Source organism: Cetorhinus maximus, chromosome 13, assembly GCF_964194155.1.
Source record: "Cetorhinus maximus chromosome 13, sCetMax3.hap1.1, whole genome shotgun sequence".
Classification (NCBI taxonomy): domain Eukaryota; kingdom Metazoa; phylum Chordata; class Chondrichthyes; order Lamniformes; family Cetorhinidae; genus Cetorhinus; species Cetorhinus maximus.
In genome coordinates this window covers 4,108,652-4,131,156 of record NC_135891.1, presented here as the reverse complement: position 1 = coordinate 4,131,156, position 22,505 = coordinate 4,108,652, and the positions used below count along the sequence as shown (strand labels likewise).

The following is a 22,505-nucleotide window of genomic DNA, read 5'->3' as shown; positions in this document are numbered from 1 at the left end:
TTCATATGGTTGTAATTCATAGCCTAATCAATTCCTGCCTCTCACTAATTGATCCATTCCTAACTGTCCTAGAGTGTTAATGATTACAGAATCACCAAATTTTAACAGCACAGAAGGGGCCATTCGGCCCATCATGTCTGCACTGGCTCTCCAAATGAGCATTATGACCTAGTGTCATTGCCCTGCCTTTTCATCGTACCCCTGCGTGTTGGGCTGAATCTTCTGGTCGGCCTGTGGGGGCGGACCCGACACGCCGATGTGTAAAATGATGCGTGATGACATCAGGCGTGCGACCCAATGTCATCGCGCGTCTTCAGTGGGCACGCACTGGAGTCGGTGCACGTCCGCTGAAATGTCAACAGCCTATTAAGGCCATTAAGAAAGGCCTTTTCTTAAATATTTTAGAATGCTGCCCGTCCATCCTTAAGGTTGGCGGACAGCCTTAAAGCCCAGGTAGCCTTCGTGTTTTTCAGGAAACCTCCTCCACGGGCAGGATGAGGTTTCCTGAAGCTTTTATTAAATAAATAAAACAAATTTTCCAACTTCACAAACATGGCCCAACTCACGTGACACTGTCACATGAGGGGAAATGTTTAAACAAATTTTAACATCATGTATTAAAGTTTTTTATTGTCCATTCAATCTCCCGGAGGCAGCTCTGTGCCACAGGGAGATTGCTGCTTTCTTTCACATGCATGCAGGCCCCAACTCTCCCTCCTTCCCCCCCAGCCTGCACGGGTAGTGGTGAGCGCTACCGGAAGCGCGTTGTGTTGGGCGGGCCTTAATTGGATCGACCCCGCCCCCACCCTCTCCCGCCCAGACCACCCGCCATAGGAAAAATTCTCCCCATTTTTTCTATTCAAATAATCATCCAATGCCCTCTTGAATGCCTCAATTGAACCTGCCTCCACCACACTTCCAGGCAGTGCATTCCAGACCAGGACCACTCGTATTGTGAAAAGGCTTTTTCTCACGTCACATTTGCTTCTTTTGCAAATCATTTTAAATCTGTGCCCTCTCGTTCTCAATCCTTTTACGAATGGGAACAGCTTCTCCCTGTCTACTCTGTCCAGTCCCCTCATGATTTTGAACATCTCTATCAAATCTCTTAGCCTTCTTCTCTCCAAGGAGAACAGTCTCAACCTCTCCAATTTATCTTTGTAACTGAAATTTCTCATCCCTGGAACCATTCTTGTAAACCTGTTGTACACTCCCTCCAATGGGTTCAAATCCTTCCTATAATGTGGCACCCAGAATTGTACACAATATTCCAGCTGAGGTCTAATGAGTATCTTATATAAATTCAGCATAACCTCCCTGCTCTTGTACTCTATGCCCCTATTAATAAAGCCTAGGATACTATATGCTTTATTAACTGCTCTCTCCACCTCTCCTGCCACCTTCAATGATCTATGCACATATACACCCAGGTCTTTCTGCTCCTGCACCTCCTTCAAAATTTCACCCCTTATTTTATATTGTCTGTCCATGTTCTTCCTACCAAAATGCATCACCTCACACTTCTCTGCATTGAACTTCATCTGCCACCTATCTGCCCACTTCACCAACTTGTTCCTGTGAGAGGAACTCCTCCTCACAGTTTACAACACTCCCAAGCTTTGTATCATCTGCAAACTTTGAAATTGTCCCCTGCACACCAAGATTTAGATCATTAATATATATCAGGAAAAGCAAGGGTCCCAATACCAACCCCTGGGGAACTCCACTACAAACCTTCCTCCAGCTCAAAAAATATCCATTGATCATTACTCTCTGCTTCCTATTTTGTAGCCAATTTTGTATCCACGTTGCTACTGTCCCTTTTATTCCATGATCAATAACTTTTCTCATAAGTCTGTTGTGTGGCACTGTATCAAATGCCTTTTGAAAGTCCATGTACACCACATCAACAGCATTACCCTCATCGACCTTTTCTGTTGTTACCTCTTCAAAAATCTCCAACAAGTTAGTTAAACACTATTTCCTCTTTGGAAATCCATGCTGGCTCTTCCTTATCAACCCATATTTTACTAATTTTATCCTGAATAATTGTTTCTAGAATCTTGCCTGCCACTGAAGTTAAACTGACTGGTCTGTAATTGCTAAGCTTACCCTTACAACATTTTTTGAACAAGGGCGTAATGTTTACAATTCAATCAGCTATTGATCTAAAACGTGTTAATAAGATGTTCAGCCTTGGCCTTTGCTTTGGTGATAGATAAGCAAATGATTTATTTGTAGAGTGAGATGCTGAAAGGGTGAGATGAAGGCTTGTTTGGAGCATAAACACCAACATGATCCAGTTGGGCTGAATGGCCTGTTTCTGTGCTGTATATGCTTCAGGATACTTTTTGATAAGGCAATATTAAATAAAAATCAACAGGAACTCTGGGTAATCAGCAGTGTATTGACCTTGTGATCTCTAACTGAGATCTGGGACAGGGCTTGGGGGGAGGTGGTGGGAAGATCTTTATGGGGCAGAATTCTGTCGTCTCCTCTACCCCCGAGATCTGCCCCAGCCTCGCCCACTGGCGCTACACCAGAGATGGTGACAAAGGGACCTTAAAGGGCCAGAAGCACAATGAAAACCCCCCTGGAAAACCTTCAAAATGGCAATCTTGGGGAAGCGGGGTGGATAAAAGAGGGCAATTCAATGGGTACACCAGCTGCTGTTGGCATCAGGTGGGCATGGAAGGAATGGGCAGCAACTGTTCCAGCAGGGGCAGGAGTTCCTGGTTAGAGACCGGAATTCCTGATTAGAGACCGGAATTCCTGGTTAGAGACCGGAATTCCTGGTTAGAGACCGGAATTCAGGAACCCATGGTTGGGGTAGAAGATTCTGGTTGGAAAGAATTCTCAGTTTGTACAGGGACTCCCCAACGGGCAGGAACTCCCGGTTGGGGTGATGAAGCAGCAATGCCCAATTTTGGGCTGTATTGTAGAGGAGAATATTTCTCTCTTTCTCCCTTCGATTAGCTGCACCGAGTGTAGCGAAAAGTGACCCAGGTCACGAGAGGCCTCCAAAATCATCTCCCTATGGTGACATCACACCAATTAAATGTTAAATTTACTCAATTTGAACAATTTCAAATTATTAACTTTCCAGTCACATATCAAACCTTCCACATCAATGATACAGCAGTCAAATCTTTGAACAACTTTCTGGAATCTAGCTAATGAATTCATGGGTATGTTTCAATTTAATACAAGGCTCTGCCGTCACCTCCAGTAATCAGTCACATCTCTCCAGGGATATTCAGGGATCTACTTCAAGAAGAACATGATCCTGACTCCTGATCTCGAGCGCTCGGGTTGACCCAAGCCAAGCCAATGGTTGGCCTGTGTGAAGAACTAGGCACAGTTTCTGTTCCTTATCATTACCCCTGCTATTAATTGTGTCTGTTTGTGGGGCTGATTCAGGGCTGTAATCTTCTCCATGTTAAAGTAGCTCTGAGTCCAGCCCCCCTTGTAGGGATAGTCACTTGGGTGTAACCCTGGAGGTCCATGGAACTGGACCCAGCAAGCAGTCTGTGCATTAGGGAAATGAGGGGAGGGGGGAAATTACAGAGGGAAATGGGTAATGCACTGAACGGCTTAGTCTTAAATTTCTGTTAACCACATGTTCTAACTGTGCTAACATCCTTTCCTGTTTTAAGCATGTGCTGTAACTGCTCTTTCAATTCCACTTCATGCAGTGTGTAACATCTACAAGATGCACCACAGCAACTAATCAAGGCTCCTTCGACAGCTCCTTCCAAACCCACGACCTCGTCGACTGAGAAGGACAAAGGCAACTGATGCATGGAAACACCACCACCTGGAAGTTCCCCTCCAAGCCCCTCACCATCCTGACTTGGAAACATATCGCTGTTCCTTCACTGTCGCTGGGTCAAAATCCTGGAATTCCTTCCCTAACAGCACTGTGGGTGTACCTACACCACATGGGTGATTCAGGAGGCAGCTGACCACCACCTTCTCAAGGGAAAATTGGAATGAGCAATCAATGCTGGCATTGCCAGTGATGCCCCGATCCCATGAATGAATAAAACAGAAAATGCACACTCCACCATTTATCACCATTTTTGTTTAGGCAAGTAGAATACTTACAGGTTGTCCAACTGGACCCTTCTCTCCAGGACCTCCATTTAGCCCTGGCTCGCCCTGCAAGACAAGAAACATATTTCACCATCACCGAGGGAAAGAAACACAACCCATTGAACCAACTGCGTTGCTTCTTGTTGTATTTTCAATTACTTTGTTGTGTCCATTGTGCATTTAACAATGAAAATGTGAATTTTTGAGACTGAAAAGTGCCCAATTACCTTTTCACCATTGATTCCTGGATTTCCATCTCGTCCATCCCGGCCTGGAATTCCCTGAAATATTTAATCAAATTTTAAAAAAATCCTGAACCAACTCAATTCAAGATTAAATCTGATTTTAAATAATTGAGCCCTTAAAGACTCTGAAGCCAATGAACGCAAAGAAAGGCTTTTAGTGACTGACTAGCCAGGGGGCTAATGTTATATATAGCACCATGTGCCCATTTGTTGTGACATTGACAGGGCACAAGATGGTACATCTAACATCCCCACAAGACTGTCCACTTAGGAGGGGGAACCATGTTGTATTAGGAGGTGAATTAAAATAGTTAGCAGTGACTATATTTAAATGTGTCTTTTAATTTATCACAGCAACAAGTGGAGTGAGATTCTATAGCAATAGGGAGCTGGGAGCTTGTATGTTAATTTTGAGAGGTACTGAACAAATGCATGTTCTTTCCAATGACTGTAACATCTTTAATTACTTTCAATGTATCAAAACCAACAACGATATCCCACCTTGATGCTATATCTCACCATTACTTAGAAAAGGGTCACTGTTTAAATCCTTAGATCAGTTCATTCAAACCTTCATTTTCCTAATTGTGAGAGAGACTAGAAGAAGGGGCCTTAGTTACTAATAAATCCAATAGGGAATTCAGGAGAAACTTCTTTACCCAGAGAAGAGTGAGAATCTGGAACTCGCTACCACAGGGAGTGGTTGAGGTGAATGTTATAGATAGATTTAAGGAGAATATATAGACACTTGAGAAAGAAAGAAATAGAGGTGAGGTGAAGTAGGGGTGGGAGAAAGCTTGGGTGGAGTATAAACCTTTGAGCCAAATGGCCTGGTTCTGTAGATACCATGAAATACTTTGTCATCTCTGCTTCTGTATTTTATCTCGTATCGAGCCCCATTCTTCTATCACCCTTGTTTTCATTGACCTGCATTGGCTCCCAGTCCCATTCTGCTTACCTCACCCTACTGTCCACACAAACCTTTCCTTATTTATTAAGTTTGCAACTTTTGAGGAACATTTAGTTCAGGTCTTATCTCTCGATAGATGCTGACCAACATGTTTTGTACTTCCAGCATTTTCTGCTGGTATGGATACTCAAAATATACCCATTTACTAACCAAAGGGAGAGTAATAGGGTCTGAGGAGAAGATTTTAATCCACCTTGTCCTTCAGAAAGAGGGCAGGCTTCACTTTTAAGAAAAGTTAATGGGGGTCCATTCATTCCCAACCTCAGGCTCAATCGCAGGTTCCTCTTCCCCTCTTACCTTGCTTCCCCCCCAACTCTGGCTCCCACCCGAACTCTCCCCTCCCAGTCCTTATTCAACCCCACCTGACCCAGCTACACCTGGAATTTAAATCCAACCCCTACAAGCTCAGAACAGAAAATTAGTTGCCCTTTTATGTATTTAAAACATGGAACCTTTAACCTGTTCCTGACACCCTTACTGTGTAAGGGAAACAAATTCAATCAGTGGGAACATTCGGGAAATGTGCCAGAGTGAGACACTTACCAGCTCGCCCTTGTGTCCCGCAACTCCAGGGAGGCCTCTGGGACCAATCTTCCCCTATAACAAGAGCAGAGAATCGACATCAAACCCTGGCGCAGGATTACAATTAGAAGTGATTAATAAGAGAAAGGGGGAAGGAGGGGGAATCACAGCCCCTCTGAAAACTCACCTGAGCTCAGTGAATCATTGCTGAATTCTGAGGACGTTCCAACACCTTCAAACCAGGGATAAGTAACTAACTAGCTAACACCCTATAGTCTACAACTCAACTAAATATCTAGCAAGGCTCCTTAGTGAAGAATTCTTACATAGAACTGACTTTCTGAAGAATCTAGTGTTGCCTTGTTTTCAAATCCCACCATAGCTTTGCCCTTCCCTATCTCTGTTGTCTCCTCCTGTCCTACAGCCCTCTGAGTTAATTCTGGCCTCTTAAGCATCCCCAATCAAAATTGCTCCACTATTGATGGCCATCCCTTCAGTTGCCTAGGCCCCAAGCTCAGGAATTGCCTCCCTATACCTCTCCGCCTCTCTACCTTGCTTTCCTCCTTTAAGACACTCCTTAAAACTGACCCCTTTGATCAAGCTTTCGATTCTCTTGCCTAATATCTCCTTTGTAGAGTTGGTGCCATACTTTGTTTTATAATGTCCTTGTAAAGCGCCTTGGAATGTTTCCTTACATTATAGACGCTATGCAAATATACCTTGTTGTTGTTGTTAATTGACTGCAACAGGCCTTGGGATATTCTTTGAGGCCTCTGATATTATTTATCTTCTTTTTATGCTGCTAATGGACTCAAATAATACATATAGACTTCAAGGGAATTGCAAAAACAATATAAAACGGGGTCACAACAGAAATAATTTCTGAAAATATCTGATCATCACCTACCGGCTCTCCCTTTGTTCCTTGGAATCCAAAGTGTCCTTTTGGACCTGTATCTCCCTGTAATCAACACCAAACATTTCAATAAACAACAGAGAATAAAACAACCTATTCCAGGACTCCCACTGCAAACATCACACCCCATTGCACACTTTGGTTTAGCACGCTCAACAGTTCTTTCAAAAGCGCTTGTCTCCTTTTTGAATATTTATGGCTGCGATTTGGACCCCGACATTGGTCAGACCAGCTTTTCCAAGCAGGGTTTCAGATAGGAAATCAGGAGGTTCAGGTTTTTGAAACTTTTACATATCACAAACCCCAACTCACTCCTTTTTGGGAGTTAAAATTGTCCCTTTTGATTGAGGATTTTTAATGGAAAGACACAGCAGACCTGAAGTGCTCCCTGTTTGAATCACACCTATTTGTAGAGCAATGTTCTGCTGTGCAAAGAGATTAATGGATAAAATAGCTCCAAATCTAACATAAAAGCTGGAAATGCGGTGATTACACAGCTGGTGTGTTGAAGAAGAAAGGACAAGTTAATATTGTGGTTGACTGTTAAATGCCCTCTGCAGAAGGGTAATTAGGGATGGGCAATAAAGGTTGGCCTAGCCAACGACTCCCACATCCCATGGATGAAAAAAAATATTGAGAGTATACCTTCCATCAGGACTGAAAGCTAAGGTCAGCAAGAATCTAAGTAAGGCTGGGAAATAAAAATGTGGAAATAAAGAGGAATAGTAGGCAATGTTACAAAACTTCCAGCAGAGTCAGGAGAGATGGGGGATTGGATAGATAGAACAAACAGATAACTCTATTCCCATAGGCTGAATTAATGGATTTCAATGGATATTGGCTCCCATTGTACCTCTAGGAGATAAAGGGCTCAAACTGGTGTCGAGGTGTGGTCATCACCATTTAACGGTCAGCCTAAGAATACCATTCGGAGCTAATGTTGGACAAGGTGGCTGAGTTCCACAGGCCTTGTCTTCATGAATGGTCTCCCTTTAGCAATTGATCCATGCCAGTGAAGTATCAGATGGGCACTGATCCTCTGTGAATTGTTCACTGTGTGCAGAAACTGGTCCTACATGTGTGTAGAGGTGGCATTCATCAACAAATCACTTAGATCCACAGGGCAGCTGATAGTTGGTCCAATGGGGCTTCTCAGGGAAACCAGGAGAGTCACTCAAAGCTTTTACCCTTTCGTCATTTAATCTCTGCTGCCCTCTACCCTAGCACAGAGCTTCCTTTTATTCTTCCTCATCCCGCGCCCCCCCCCCCTTTAACTTCCTCAAAACCTATTACATTTCTATCTTCCCTCAGTTCTGATAAAGGGTTATCGACCTGAAACATTAACTCTTTCTCGCTCCACAGACGCTGCCAGACCTGCTGAGTATTTCCAGCATTTTCTGTTTTTATTTCAGATTTCCAGCATCTGCAGCATAGTGAGTTACTTAGCTGAGGCTTGTTGCTATTCAGATAGATCAGAGACCAGGCAATTTTAATCAATCCTCCCCACCGACCATCTCTCAATTCATTCAGAAATACGGCCAACATCTAATCCATGTTTAAGACCATAAGGCAATGCTGACAATATAAGAACATAAAATCATAAACACTAGGAGCAGGAATAGGTTAACTGGACCCTCAAGCCCTGCTCTGCCATTCAATAAGATCATGGCTTATCTGACTGTGGCCTTAACTCCACTTTCCTGCCTGCCTTCCATTACCCTTGACTCCCTTGTTCATCAAAAATCTATCTAACTTAGCCTTGAATATATTCAATGACCCAGCCTCCACTGCTCTCTGTGGAAGAGAATTCCAAAGACTAATGACTCCCTGAGGGAAAAAAAATCCTCTTCATTTCCATCTAAAATTAGAGACCCATTTTATTAAACTGTACCCCCTAGTTCTAGATTCCCCCACAAGGGGAAACCTCCTCTCAGCATCTAACACATCAAGCTTCCTTGGAATCTCATATGTTTCAATAAGATCACCACTCATTCTTCTAAACACCAATGAGTATAGGCCCAACTGTCAACATTTCAAGGCAATCTCTTCATCCCAGGAATCAGCCTAGTGAGTCTTCCCTGAACCACGTCCAATGCAAATATATCCCTCCTTAAGTGAGGAGACCAAAACTGTACAAAATACTGTCGGTGTGGTCTCACCAAGGCCCTGTACAGTTGTGGCAAAACTTCCCTACTCCTATACTCCATACCCCTGGCAATGAAGTGTGACAGAACAGAACCTAACCCTGTATGTTTTTAAGAAATATATCCTTATTGCTATTTTTTATTTTTAAACTGGACCTTTCTGCTGAACAAGGACATTAAGGTGGCTGACCCTCTGTCTGTGAGTCACCAGAACAAAAAAGACCACTTCTCAGTTTTGGAAATGGCACACCTTGCTATGTCTAAGGAGCTTCTACCAGACCACCTGGGGACTGCACAGCCCAACTTCAAAGAGAGCTACTGGAAGGCCATTTGCATTTGACAAGCCACGCTTGCTAGCAGAATTTGTGAGTCAATGGAGACAATGAGTTCCCAAACACCAGACCCTCAGCAAATAGCAGCTCTTTCAACCCATAATGACTGAGATGTTATCAGCCTGGAACACAAAGCCAACTTCCAGACACTGGATAAACATCCTTTGCTGAAGGCATTGTGGAGTGGTAAGGTCACATGATCTAAGACTCTGGCTTGTTGAACAGGTTAACATTCCCTTCCTGAGCTGCAAGCTCCAGCCTGCTGTTTAACATCTGACTGGCAGGCTACACCAAAGCAAGCCTTGGCCAGGCTAGACAACTGCCCCCTATCTCTCCTGACTCTGCTGGAAGTTTTGTAACATTGTCTACAAAATTGATTCATCTCTGCGTGCCTACTTCCTTGTGTGATGTCAACATCACCAGAAAAGTGAATTTTCCAATGCCAGTTTTCAGCCTGCTACCTCCGAGAAAGAATTCCTCATTGGACTTTGATTCTGGACTCTGGAACTCACATGAACCAATATTTATTTTCTCTGTGGTCTTGTATTGTAAAGGCTTCTTTTCTCTATCCCTCTCTTTATAAGAGCATAAGGGGAAGTTACGGACCCTCCTATTTTTATATCACCAGCAAATTTGCCGACAATGCAGTTGGTCCCTTCATGCAAGTTGTTAATATAGATCATAAATAATTGATGCCCTAGCAATGATCCCTGTGGCACTCCATTAGTTACAGTTTGCCACCCTTAAAAAGGACCCATTTATTCCTACTGTCTACTTCCTGTTAGTTAGTCACTCCTGTATCCAACACTAATACATCGCCCCAACACCATGTGCTCTTATTCTGTGCAGTAACCTTTTATGTGGCACCTTATTGAATGTCTTTTGGAAATCCATCTACTGGTTCCCCTTTATCCACCCTGCTTGTTACATCACCAAAGAGCTCTCATAAATCTGTCAAACCTCATTTCCCTTTTGCGAAAGCAAGTTGACTCTGCCTGATTTTATTATGCAGCATTTTCCCATTGACAGGTCTTAGGTTAACTAGCCTAAAGAATCCTGCTTCTTTTCTTGAATAGAGATGTTATATTGGCGGTTTTCCAATCTGCTGGGACCTTCTGGACTCTAGGGAAATTTGGAAGATGAATAGATCCACTATCTCTGCTGCCACTTCTTTTTAAGACACTAAGGTGCAGGCCATCAGGTCCAGAGGACTTGTCAGCCTTAGTTTTCCCAATACTTTTTCTTAAGTGATAGTGATTGTTTTAAGTTCCGCACTCTCTTTTGCCTCTTGATTTTCTATTATTCTTGGGATCCTTTTTGTGTCTTCAACTTTGAAGACAGATACAAAATACTTGTTCAAAGTCTCTGCCTTTTCCTTGTTTCCCATTATTAATTCCCCAATCTCATCTTCTAAGGGACCAATGCCCATGTTAGCTACTCTTTTCATTTTCATATACTTGAAGAGGCTTTTACAGTCTGTTTTTATATTTCTTGCTAGGTTTTTTTCCTCATACTCTAATTTTTTCCCTCTCTTTTTTAGTCATTCTTTGCTGATTTATAAAAATTCCCCAAACTTCTGGCCTACCACTAAACCTTGCAGCATTGTAAGCCTTTTCTTTCAATTTGATACCATCCTTAACTTCCTTAGTCAGCCATGGATGGTACATCCTTCTGGTAGAGCCTTTCTTTCTGAATGGAATATACTTTTGCTGAGCATTATGAATGATCTCCTTAAATGTCTGCCACTGCTTCTCTACAGTGGTACCTTTTAACTTATTTCCCCAGTCTACTCTAGCCAACTCTGTCGTTATACCCTTGTAATTGCCTTTATTTAAGTTTAAGACATTAGTTTTAGACCCACATTACTCACCATCAAACTGAATGTGAAGTTCTATCATGTTATGATCGCTCTGGCCTAAAGGATCCTTTACTATGAAGTCATGAAATAATCCTGCCTTGTTACATGTTACCAAGTCTAAAATAGCCTGTTACCTGATCAGTTCCAGAACCTAATATTCTAAGGAATTGTCCCATATACACTCAATGAATTCATGAATTCTACAACTACACCATTAGCAGGCCCTCCACAGTGATGCATGCCAATCTCACAAAATTGCTTTAACAGTTCTTAAACTAAGGGAAAGTTAGAAAATTCAGTTCATTGTTGGGTAAGAATCAGGTGTTTAAGAGTAATTTAATACTTACAGCTTTCCCTGGAGGCCCAGGAGGTCCGACAGGTCCACGGAATCCCGTGGGACCCTGCAGAAGAACAGGACAATCAGCATAAATAAAGGAAGAGGCAAACTTTTAACAAAATGGAGCAGAATACTCATGCAAAAGCCACAGCAATGGAACTGGCTGTTGATATTTCCTCACTGTCTGCGACCATCAGATCAGGAAACGCGCAGTGACCTTGGAGCTCTTGCTCCGGCTCCTGTCTATACCTTGAAGTGTTTACAATCAGAAGTGCTTCATGTTGTTGCTCCAACATTGGCAGCTATGCTTTCAGCTGCCTTAGATCCAAACTCTTGAATTGCAACCCCCACCCCGCCCCCCAACCTCGCAAACCTCTTCACCTCTCTCTCCTCCTTTAGGACATTCCTTAAAACCTACTTCTTTCACCACTTGGTCTACTTGGACTAATATCTCCTGTTTTAGCTGGGTGTCAGTGCTTTACCTGATTGACGCTCCTGTGAAGCATGTTGGGACATTATACTACATTATAAGCTTTATATAAAGGCACGTTGTTTAATGAATGGTACAGTGTTGATGAAGTTAACAACTTTCCGAAGATGAGGTGTCTATGTAGAAAAATGTTCACTTACTCTGTTACCAGGAAGACCAGGTTTACCAAGAAGGCCTCTCAAACCTCGCGGACCCTGCCAAGTGAATAGAATAGTCTGATATAAAACTCACTCCTCACAATCCAACCGGATATATTCAAACACTATAGCAACATTACAATGCTGTTTCTCAGGCTGATAATTTTTAATAATGTGAACAACTTTCACGATTATAACACTTTTACTGTAATATTCTTATTTTCACCCCATTTGTCCCATTGCAACTTGTACTAACTAGCAACAGTCACTCAGGGGTAGTGTCCTGTCTTTGAATCAGAATGTGAAGGATTGGAGACCAGGACCAGGTGTCTAAATACTGAGCTAACATCCGGCAGGGGTCTGGCTGCCCAGACAGGGTGACCATGGTCTCTGAGTCGAAAGGGTTTGTTTTGAGACACGCTCCATTCACTCCTGGAGAATGTGGAGCACAGACTCTGAATAGAGGCTTTGTGTTCAGTGGGGGAGATCTCATGATCGATAGGTATGAGTGGCCCTTCCTACCATTGCAAAATGCAGCCTTCAGCCAAAGGCAGCTGTTGCCGCTGAGACAGCTGTGGCTCAGTGGGTAGCACTCTCCTGTTGGAGTTGGAAGGCTGGGTGCTCAAGCCCCACTCCAGTAGCTCAAACACAAAATACAGGCTGACTCTTCCTGTGCAATAGTGAGGGAGTGGTACCCTGTCAAAGGTGCTATCATTTGGGGGGAAGACATTAAAACGAGCGCCCATCTGCTGCCGTCTGCCACCAAATCACATTTGACAAATTTCTTAGAGCTTTTTGAGGATGTAATTAGTAGGATAGATAAAGGGGAGCCAGTAAATGTTGTATATATGGGTTTCCAAAGGGCATTCAATAAGGTGCCACACAAAACATTAATAAGCAAGATAAGGATTCATGGAGTAGGGGGTAATATATTAGCATGGTTGAAGTATTGGTTAATGGACAGGAAGCAAGGAGTAGGGATAAATGAAGCATTTTCAGGTTGACAGGTTGTGACTAGTGGAGTGCCGCAAGGATCAGTGCTGGGGCCTCAGCCTCTTACAATCTATATTAATGACTTAGACAAAGAGACAGTGAGTGATATATTTAAGTTTGCTGATGAGGCAAAGTTATCTAAGTTATGGGATTGTAAACTATGAGACAGATACAAAGAGCCTAAAGAGATGTAGAGAGATTAAACGGGTGGACAACAAGATGTCTGATGGAGTATAATTTTGGGAAGTGTGAAATTAGTAACAACATAAAACAGAATATTTTTAAAAGGCATGAAACTTTTAAAAGTTGATGTTCAGAGAGACTTGGACGTAGTAATGCAAGGAACACAGAAAATTAACATGCTGGTATAGCAAGCAATTAGGAAGGCAAATGGCATGTTGGTCTTTATTGCGAGGTAATTGGAGTACAAGAATAAAGAAGTCTTGCTACAATTGTATAGGGCTTTGGTGAGGCCACACTTGGAATACTGTGTGCAGTTTTGGTCTCCATATTTAAGGAAGGATATATTATCATTGGAGATGGTACAACAAAGGTTCACTAGATTGATTCATGGGATGACAGGGTTGTCCTATGATGAGAGGCTGAGTAAATTGGGCCTATATTCTCTGTCATGTACACTCTACAGTTCCCTCATTGGAAGAAAGGGAGGTGATCTTATTGAAACATACAAGATTGTGAAGTGATTTGACAGGGTAGACCCTGGCTGGGGAATCTAGAACATGGGGGCACAGTCTTAGGATAAGGGCTCGATCACTTAGGACTGAGATGAAGAGAAATTTCTTCACTCAAAAGGTTGTGAATATTTGGAACTGTCCAAACCTGGTCTGGCCTACATTTGACTCCAGACCCACAGCAATGTGGTTGACTCTTAACTCCCCCTCTGAAATGGCTGAGCAAGCCACTCAGTTCAAGGGCAATTAGGGATGGGCAACAAATGTCCCAGTGATGCCTACATCCCATGAAACAGATTATCTGAGCATTATTATATTGCTGGTTGTGGAAGCTTGCTGTGTGCAAAATTGGCTGCCATTAGAACAGTGACTATACAAGAACTTAATCAGATGTGAAGCTCTTTTGGACATCCCAAAGTCATCAAAGGTGCTACATAAATGGAAGTTGTTTCTTTCTTTGGAATAAGAACTGAAGGTTTCTTTCTGTGGTGTGACACAAGTCAGCTTTGGACATAACCAAGAAACAGCAACGTGACTGTAACCAGGAGGTCAAACCAGGACAGGACAAACCCCAAAATCACAATGGCACAGGAAAAGGTTCGACCAGCCTCAACTGTAATCAGCATCATATGCTAAACCTAAGCCCAAAGATATCCCTTTGCCCTCTACAACTGTTCTAAATTGCTGATGGAATATTTCACTGAGTGATTCCATACTTCCCAGCTGCAATGAAGAGAAAATATGGGCTAAGTCTCCATGTCCAAGGTGTTATTGCTTGGTTTCCCATTATGGGCATTCATGGGTTAATGCCTGCAGCTCACTGACCGACATTGGCTCCCACTTTGGAATCACCCAGATTTTAAATTTTCATCCTCATGTGCAAATCACCCTAGCTCCACTGCTTCATATTTCTGCAACCCATTCCAGCCCTACAACCCTTTCAGATCTCAACACTCCTCCAATTCTGGCCTCTTGTCCAAGCCTGATTGCCATGGCTCCACCATTGGTGGCCATGCCTTCACCTGCCTAGGCTATAAGCTCTGGAATTCCCTCCCAAATCTCTCCGCCTCTCTGCCTCTCTTTCCTGCCTTAAAACACATCTTTAAATCTATACCTTTGATTAAACTTTTGGTCACCTGTCCTACTACCTCCTTATGCAGCTCGATGTCAAATTTTGGCTGATAATGCTTCTGTGATATGCCCTGAGACATTTTTACTTCCTTAAAAGTGCTATATAAATGCAAGTTGTTATTGTAGGCACTGGCTCAAGATGAGGATACAGGTGAGGCAGAGGGAAATCACCAACACTTCTGCCTCACTTCTCTCTGTGCATGTTTGTGGAGTAACCTCTGGTCATGGGGTTTGTGCATCCCTGGGGTTTCCCCAGAGCAAACCCCCAAAAGATCAAAGGAAGGCAGTGGACATGACATTATTTTCTCCACACTGCAATCATCAGGATTCAGGACGTTCATGTCCAAGGTCAGGAACTCAAACCTAGTCTGGAGGAGGAAAATTAAACAGTCCAACATGCGGTAGAAGCTGAAAATCAGACTCTTATCTCTGCTGGCTCTGCAGTATCTTCATGCAGTTTTGAGTTTGGTTGTAAACGACATGAGTAAATGCTCCCCACCCATCCACCTGCCCTTCTCCTCTATCCCGAACTGCTCCTACCTGTAATCCAATAGCTCCTGGAATGCCTGATACACCTGGAGGTCCAGTATCACCCTGGAATTCCAAACAATCAGTCATTAGAACATGTAATATCACAAGGAACACACACTGCACACAATGAATAATAGACATTAAGCATCCAACATAATAGTTATTTTCAGATTCTTCTTAACTCCCACTCAGACCTGCAATCCTGTCTGATTTAAACAGCTGGTGATTTACCTTAGCACCTATTTTTCCAAGTTCTCCACGCTCTCCCTTGTGCCCTGTGTGACCCTGGGAGAAAAGATCAAAACAATAATCAATGTCAGAGCACCACGAACACTAGAGACAGAACCATCCGCTTTCTTGCAGTCATTTCTCTCCATCTGTCATGCCCAAACATGGCAACCCTCGCTGGGATGCCAACTCATAGGTACATCGAGGGGCACCTCACCAACTCATCGAAACAGTAGACAGGGGCCACAACTACTCCTTGTGATAGTAAGTTCTGCATTCTAAACACTCTCTGGGGAAAGAAGTTACTCTTGAATTCCCTATTGGATTTATTGGTGACTATCATATATTTATGGCCCTTAGTTCTGGACTCCTCCGCACACCATTTCTGTCTTCTCCTTCCCTGAATCCTCATTCAGCTGAAATTAGGACACTCAGTTTCTACCTGAAGTCATTCTTTCACAGGACCTCAATGCCACAATTTCTTATCTCCGCTTTCCCTTCATCCCACTCTATAGACTTTCCAAACCTCAAGTGTGACTTTTGGATTGACTTCATCTATCATATTCTGCCCAGATTTGATAATGTCTTCACTGTGAGTCTTTTCCTTTAGTTTCTCAAGTTTCTCTGTTTCATTTAAACTATAACTATGACATAAGAAAATAAGTAATAGAGCAGAAACAGGCCATGTATATTGAACCTGCTCTTCTGTTCAATAAGATCATGGCTGATCTTCCATTTTCTCAACTCCAACTTCCCGCCCTATCCCCATATCCCTTGATTCCCTTAGTGCCCAAAAACCTATCGATCTCAGTCTCGAATATATTCAACAACTGGGCACCCGAAATCCTCCAGGGTAGAGAAATCGAAAGATTCACAACCCTCTGAGTGAAGAGGTTTCTCCTCCTCTCAGCCCTAAATGACTGACTTCTTAGCCTAAATTTATGGCCCCTAATTCTAAACTTGCAGCCTCTCAGCATTTATCCTGTCAAGGCTTTAAGAATTATATACATTTAAATGAGACCCCCTTTCATTCTTCTAAACTCCAGAGAGAATAGGCCCATTTTACTCCCCCAGCTGGCATGTGTAGCGCAGTGTTCTTTCTCTTCATCAGTTCCTTTAGTATTTTAATTGTGGATGCAGTTAACCCATCTCCCAGTTGTATTCTGATGGGCAAAACCTCAGATTCTAACTATGAATATAACTGGGAGATGGATTAACTGCAGCGTTATCCCCTCTTATTCCTGAACTAAGCTTCAGCTAAGTTTCTTTCCCTGTTCTTGCTCCAGCAAGAATTAGTGGATGAGGTGGTGTGCAGGGAAACATGAACTGATGTTTTCCCCTTCCCAATCCTTTAAATTGGTTAAATATAAAATAAATATCAATACACACACAGACCTACACACCTACCCCCACATACAAACAACTCACACACATACACACACTCACACACACACACTCACACACACCCTCACACTCACACACACACTCACATACACACACACACACTCACACACTCACACTCACACACTCACACTCACACACTCACACACACACACACACTCTCTCACACACACACACAAAATCCTACATTGAGCTTGCAGTTATCCAGTCAGTATATGCTTTACAAAACTTTTGCCGTGCACACAGAACTCTTTGCTGATGCAACTGTACCGCCCTAGACCAATACATTGACTGCATGATCATACCTTGAATCCAGGCATTCCAGGAGGGCCAGCAGGACCAGGAGGGCAGACAGCTGGGCACTAGGGTGAAACAAGCCAAAAGAAGACATTATCAATTAATATCGGCTATCATCAATATCAGTGATCAATCAACATCAATCACATTTCAATATCAATCAATACTAGAAACAAATCAATATCAGGGATCAATTAATAGCAACTATCAATCAAAATGAATTATCAGTCAGTAACAGAGGTCAATCAATGTCAGCAATTAATCAATATCAGAGATCAAATGATATCAGTGAACAATAAATATTATTGAGCAATCAATCAACATCAGTTGTCAATTTATATCCTTTGCCATCAAGCATCAGTAACCAATAGCCTGTGTTCTTATTTTCTAATAAAATACTGATTATGAACGCGTTCAAAAATGATGGGTGCACATTGTGCTTTTTGCCTCTGGAGATTGGGTTTGACAGGCTGATCCTCTTATCACTCTCTTCTGCTTTTAAGTGTTTGACAGGAAATGAATTTGGACGATCATAATACATTTGCATCATATTGTAGAATCCGAGATCTTTCTGCTTCATCTGCAGCTTTTTCGAAGCTACTCATGGAGTCTGTGTATTGCCAAACCCTTCCTCTTTTGTTTATTGTCTGGAGTAAATCCCATTGGTAGCGTTCTTCCCATTTACAACATTTTCTCGAACTCATTCTGTAATCTCTGATTCCACTGGTCTTCCTTGTTTCGTATCATTTGCAAACGTGACCACTTTACAATGAATTTCTCAATCCAAATCTTTGATGTACATTGGAAAGAGTAATGGTCCCATCAACGAACCCTCAGGATGGAATTTTCTGGTCCGGAGACTGTGTGTGGTGGCGGAGGGGATTACGGGGTCGTTTCCCGCTGGGTGGCGGGGTGCAGGTCCTTACGCCCAATTGTACACTTGGAACCTCATTAAATATGCATCAGGCAGCCGCTCTCTGAATCACATGGTGGGACGGGCACTGATTCACTCGCTCCGTCATCGCCTTATGGGGTCGAAGGTCCTGGTGCCGCATTTAAATACCACCCAAATGTACATATTCACCCTCTGCAGCCCAGCTGTGTGGTCTGCACGTCCTGAGATGGAGAAAGAAGGCATGTGTGCCCAGATTCAGCCATGACTCCCTGGTGGCTTTTGTCAAAGCCATCAACAAACGTCGTGATGTCCTCTTCTCGAATGATGGAACCAGGAAGCCCACCAACGTCACCTCACCAGCTGAGGAGGTGGTCGCAGCGGAGGTCTGTGTCACTGAGACCCAAAACAAAATAAAGGTCCTGCAGTGCAGGAAGAGGTTGAATGATCTAATCCGCTCTGCCAAGGTAAGTCAACCTGCTGCTCACTCCAAACTTAGACTCCTTCATGCAATGAGGCACTCAAAGGGTTACAGTCCTCAGGGATCTCACACAATATCTGTGGAGGAGACATCAGCACTAAATGTCTCCCGCACACTTTACCATCACCACCATCTCATCTATCATCCTGCACAAACAGCCTCTGATCTGCTTGCAATACCCGCCTTTCCCTGTTCCACCCTTCTCGCTGAGGCTCCCTCACAGATCGTAGGCGTCTAAGAAGCCACCCCAACATCTTGACATCTCAATCCCATCTGGGATGGAAGAAGGTTAAGCACGGCCATGTAATCTTGAGCCTCACTAAAGGCACTCAAATGCTGCCTAATTTGGATTAGAGATTACCCCTGCTTTGCACTTTTGGAATGATCGGATACCTTGTGCCCTGTTACTCATGTCGAATGGACGATGCAGTTTGCAGGGTTTGATAGAGCTTCTTGCTTATATCCAGCCCCCTTAATGACTGGCTGCCTCCTCTCTTCTCACATTCATCTGATGATTAAATGCTTAATAAGGCCACCTCTACTGTGACCCCAATGGCTAATGTAGAGTCGCCTTAAAGCACAACATGAATTACTGGTTCCAACTTTTCAATAAAGTCTTCATAAAGTTCTCTCAGCTGAGCCTTCACTCTCCTTGTTGAAATTCTAATAAATTCAGGGTCACAACATGGTGGTCCTGTAATTCTACTTCCAGCCCAGCTTCAACAACCACCGCCCCCCCCTCCCATTACCGTTCACTTCCCTCTGATCATCCTGGAACCCCACGATGTGCAGGTACACCCCCCTCCGGTAATTCTCCAGCCTCTCCCAGTAACCCTGGAGCCCATTGTGATTCTTGTGGACATTACTGCCTTGCCCTGAACCTATCACTGTGGATGTACCCATGCCCCATGTGGACCTCACCCCTCCCCATCTCAAAGCCATCGGCACGGTCCTATACAGAGGTGCCCCCCACAAGAGAGCTTTGAGTACCACCCCCTTTATCATTTTCACCACTTACAGGCTGCAGATGCCTCCCCTGACTGTGGCCATTCCCAGAACCGAGCTAGGCAACCCCAGGACCACTGTGTGTGAGACACTGACAACTCCCTGCACACCATGCAACCCCCATTGGGATTGGTCCCTGGACCGGGACCACAATGTGCATGTCACGGATAGCCCTGTAGCATGGCTGGCCCAGCCCCAGGATGGCCTTTAACCTCTCAACCCAACTATTTGGCCTCAGTCCCAGGGCTATGACTATGACACTCATCCCCTCGTTTCCTTTGGGACTCACCTGATCTCTACCTCAGTCATGAGTCTCTGTGTACCCCATTCCTCTTGTGCCATACTAACCCCCCCCCATCCCGGAATCTGCGTGCAACCCTTCCATGTCAACCCTTTCCCCAGCCCTCCCTCTGCCTGCCACCACCCCCCCAATCCAGCCCCTGTTCCCTTGATCCTCATGTCTCTGCCTTTCTCCACCTCCCCCCACTCCATCATCCGCATGCTGGGCCTTGCTGGTAGAGCGCAGGCCTACCTGTATTCCGCAGCACCCAGTGCGAACAGCCCTACCTGTACTCCGCAGCACCTAGTGCGAACAGCCCTACCTGTACTCCGCAGCACCTAGTGCGAACAGCCCTACCTGTACTCCGCAGCACCTAGTGCGAACAGCCCTGCCTGTACTCCGCAGCACCTAGTGCGAACAGCCCTACCTGTACTCCGCAGCACCCAGTGCGAACAGCCCTACCTGTACTCCGCAGCACCCAGTGCGAACAGCCCTGCCTGTACTCCGCAGCACCTAGTGCAAACAGCCCTACCTGTACTCCGCAGCACCTAGTGCGAACAGCCCTACCTGTACTCCGCAGCACCCAGTGCGAACAGCCCTACCTGTACTCCGCAGCACCTAGTGCGAACAGCCCTACCTGTACTCCGCAGCACCTAGTGCGAACAGCCCTACCTGTACTCTGCAGCACCTAGTGCGAACAGCCCTACCTGTACTCCGCAGCACCCAGTGCGAACAGCCCTACCTGTACTCCGCAGCACCTAGTGCGAACAGCCCTACCTGTACTCCGCAGCACCTAGTGCGAACAGCCCTACCTGTACTCCGCAGCACCTAGTGCGAACAGCCCTACCTGTACTCCGCAGCACCTAGTGCGAACAGCCCTACCTGTACTCCGCAGCACCTAGTGCGAACAGCCCTACCTGTACTCCGCAGCACCTAGTGTGAACAGCCCTGCCTGTACTCCGCAGCACCTAGTGCGAACAGCCCTGCCTGTACTCCGCAGCACCTAGTGCGAACAGCCCTACCTGTACTCCGCAGCACCTAGTGCGAACAGCCCTACCTGTACTCCGCAGCACCTAGTGCGAACAGCCCTGCCTGTGCCCCACAGCACCCAGTGCGAGCAGCCCTACCTGTACTCCACAGCACCCAGTGTGAGCAGCCCTGCCTGTGCCCCACAGCACCCAGTGCGAGCAGCCCTACCTGTGCCCCACAGCACCCAGTGTGAGCAGCCCTGCCTGTGCCCCACAGCACCTAGTGCGAACAGCCCTACCTGTACTCCACAGCACCCAGTGCGAGCAGCCCTGCCTGTGCCCCACAGCACCCAGTGCGAGCAGCCCTACCTGTGCCCCACAGCACCCAGTGCGAGCAGCCCTACCTGTGCCCACAGCACCCAGTGCGAGCAGCCCTGCCTGAGCCCCACAGCACCCAGTGTGAGCAGCCCTGCCTGAGCCCCACAGCACCCAGTGTGAGCAGTCCTGCCTGTGCCCCACAGCACCCAGTGTGAGCAGTCCTGCCTGTGCCCCACAGCACCCAGTGTGAGCAGTCCTGCCTGTGCCCCACAGCACCCAGTGTGAGCAGTCCTGCCTGTGCCCCACAGCACCCAGTGCGAACAGCCCAGACTTGCCTGAGAGAGCAGCGTTAGCAGTGGTGATGAGTCGGAGCAGCGCTGTTGCAGGTACACTTTCAATGTTGAATGCACCTCAGAGTCACAAGTGAAGTGATGGTGTGTAGGCACAGGCCACTTATACCCAGTCGTGAATCAGGCCGGTCTAGTTTCCCGTCGGTGTTGCACGTGATTAGGAGGGAGGCCGGGATTCTGGTAAGTTGCGTTTTTAATGAGCATCCATGATATGTTAACACATGCAAATAACGTTCCTGACATGGAGCAGCGGGAAAGTTGACCCGCCATGAGAGTGCCGAGGGGAAAATTCCAACTTGATTTCCCATCGGCCGAAATCTGCCTTTTGGCCTCACTCTGGAATTTTCCGCTCCCATCGCTGGCAAGACCGGAAAATTCCGCCCTTGAGTACCAAACTTAGTACTTTATTCCACTCTGACATACATTGTATCCACCAATTCACCCAGTTTCTTATCCACTCCCAGGGTTTATCCCGAATCCCCCCACAGCTTTGAATTTAATCAATAACCTCGACCACTCCTGCTCCTCATTCTCCTGTTCCTTCATGTCGAATTTTAGCAAAGGCCTTTTGGAAGTTGAATGACAAGTTGAACCTGTGCATAGAGCAAGGGTGTGTGGGACTGAATGGATAGTTCTTTCTAAGAGCCCGTACAGGCACGATGGACTGAATGGCCTCCTTCTATGTTGTATGATTCTGATATTGGGCTGACTAAAATCCACATGTCACTTCCTCAATGCAATTGAGAAGGCCGATTAAATATTCTATTCTGACAGGCCTATTGTACAGATAATCTTCAGGTTGCTTCCCAATGATCAATTCCATTATTTTGCACAGAATTGAAATAACATCAGTGAGTCTGGGCTGAAACACAAAGTGCTGGAAATGCTCTAC

At 45.0% G+C, this 22,505-nt stretch overlaps 1 protein-coding gene across 1 annotated transcript in view; it reads right to left on the bottom strand.

Annotated features, from left to right (window-relative positions):
• col9a3 (collagen, type IX, alpha 3) overlaps window positions 1-22,505 on the bottom strand; it is a 149,684-nt gene that overhangs the window by 62,734 nt on the left and 64,445 nt on the right. The window contains exons 11-19 of the mRNA XM_078554812.1: window positions 17,328-17,384; window positions 15,625-15,678; window positions 15,403-15,456; window positions 12,050-12,103; window positions 11,430-11,483; window positions 6,740-6,793; window positions 5,854-5,907; window positions 4,323-4,376; window positions 4,108-4,161 (exon numbers count right to left, since the gene is read on the bottom strand). Coding sequence (XP_078410938.1) covers window positions 4,108-4,161; window positions 4,323-4,376; window positions 5,854-5,907; window positions 6,740-6,793; window positions 11,430-11,483; window positions 12,050-12,103; window positions 15,403-15,456; window positions 15,625-15,678; window positions 17,328-17,384 — 489 coding nt within the window. The remainder of the gene's footprint in view (window positions 1-4,107; window positions 4,162-4,322; window positions 4,377-5,853; window positions 5,908-6,739; window positions 6,794-11,429; window positions 11,484-12,049; window positions 12,104-15,402; window positions 15,457-15,624; window positions 15,679-17,327; window positions 17,385-22,505) is intronic.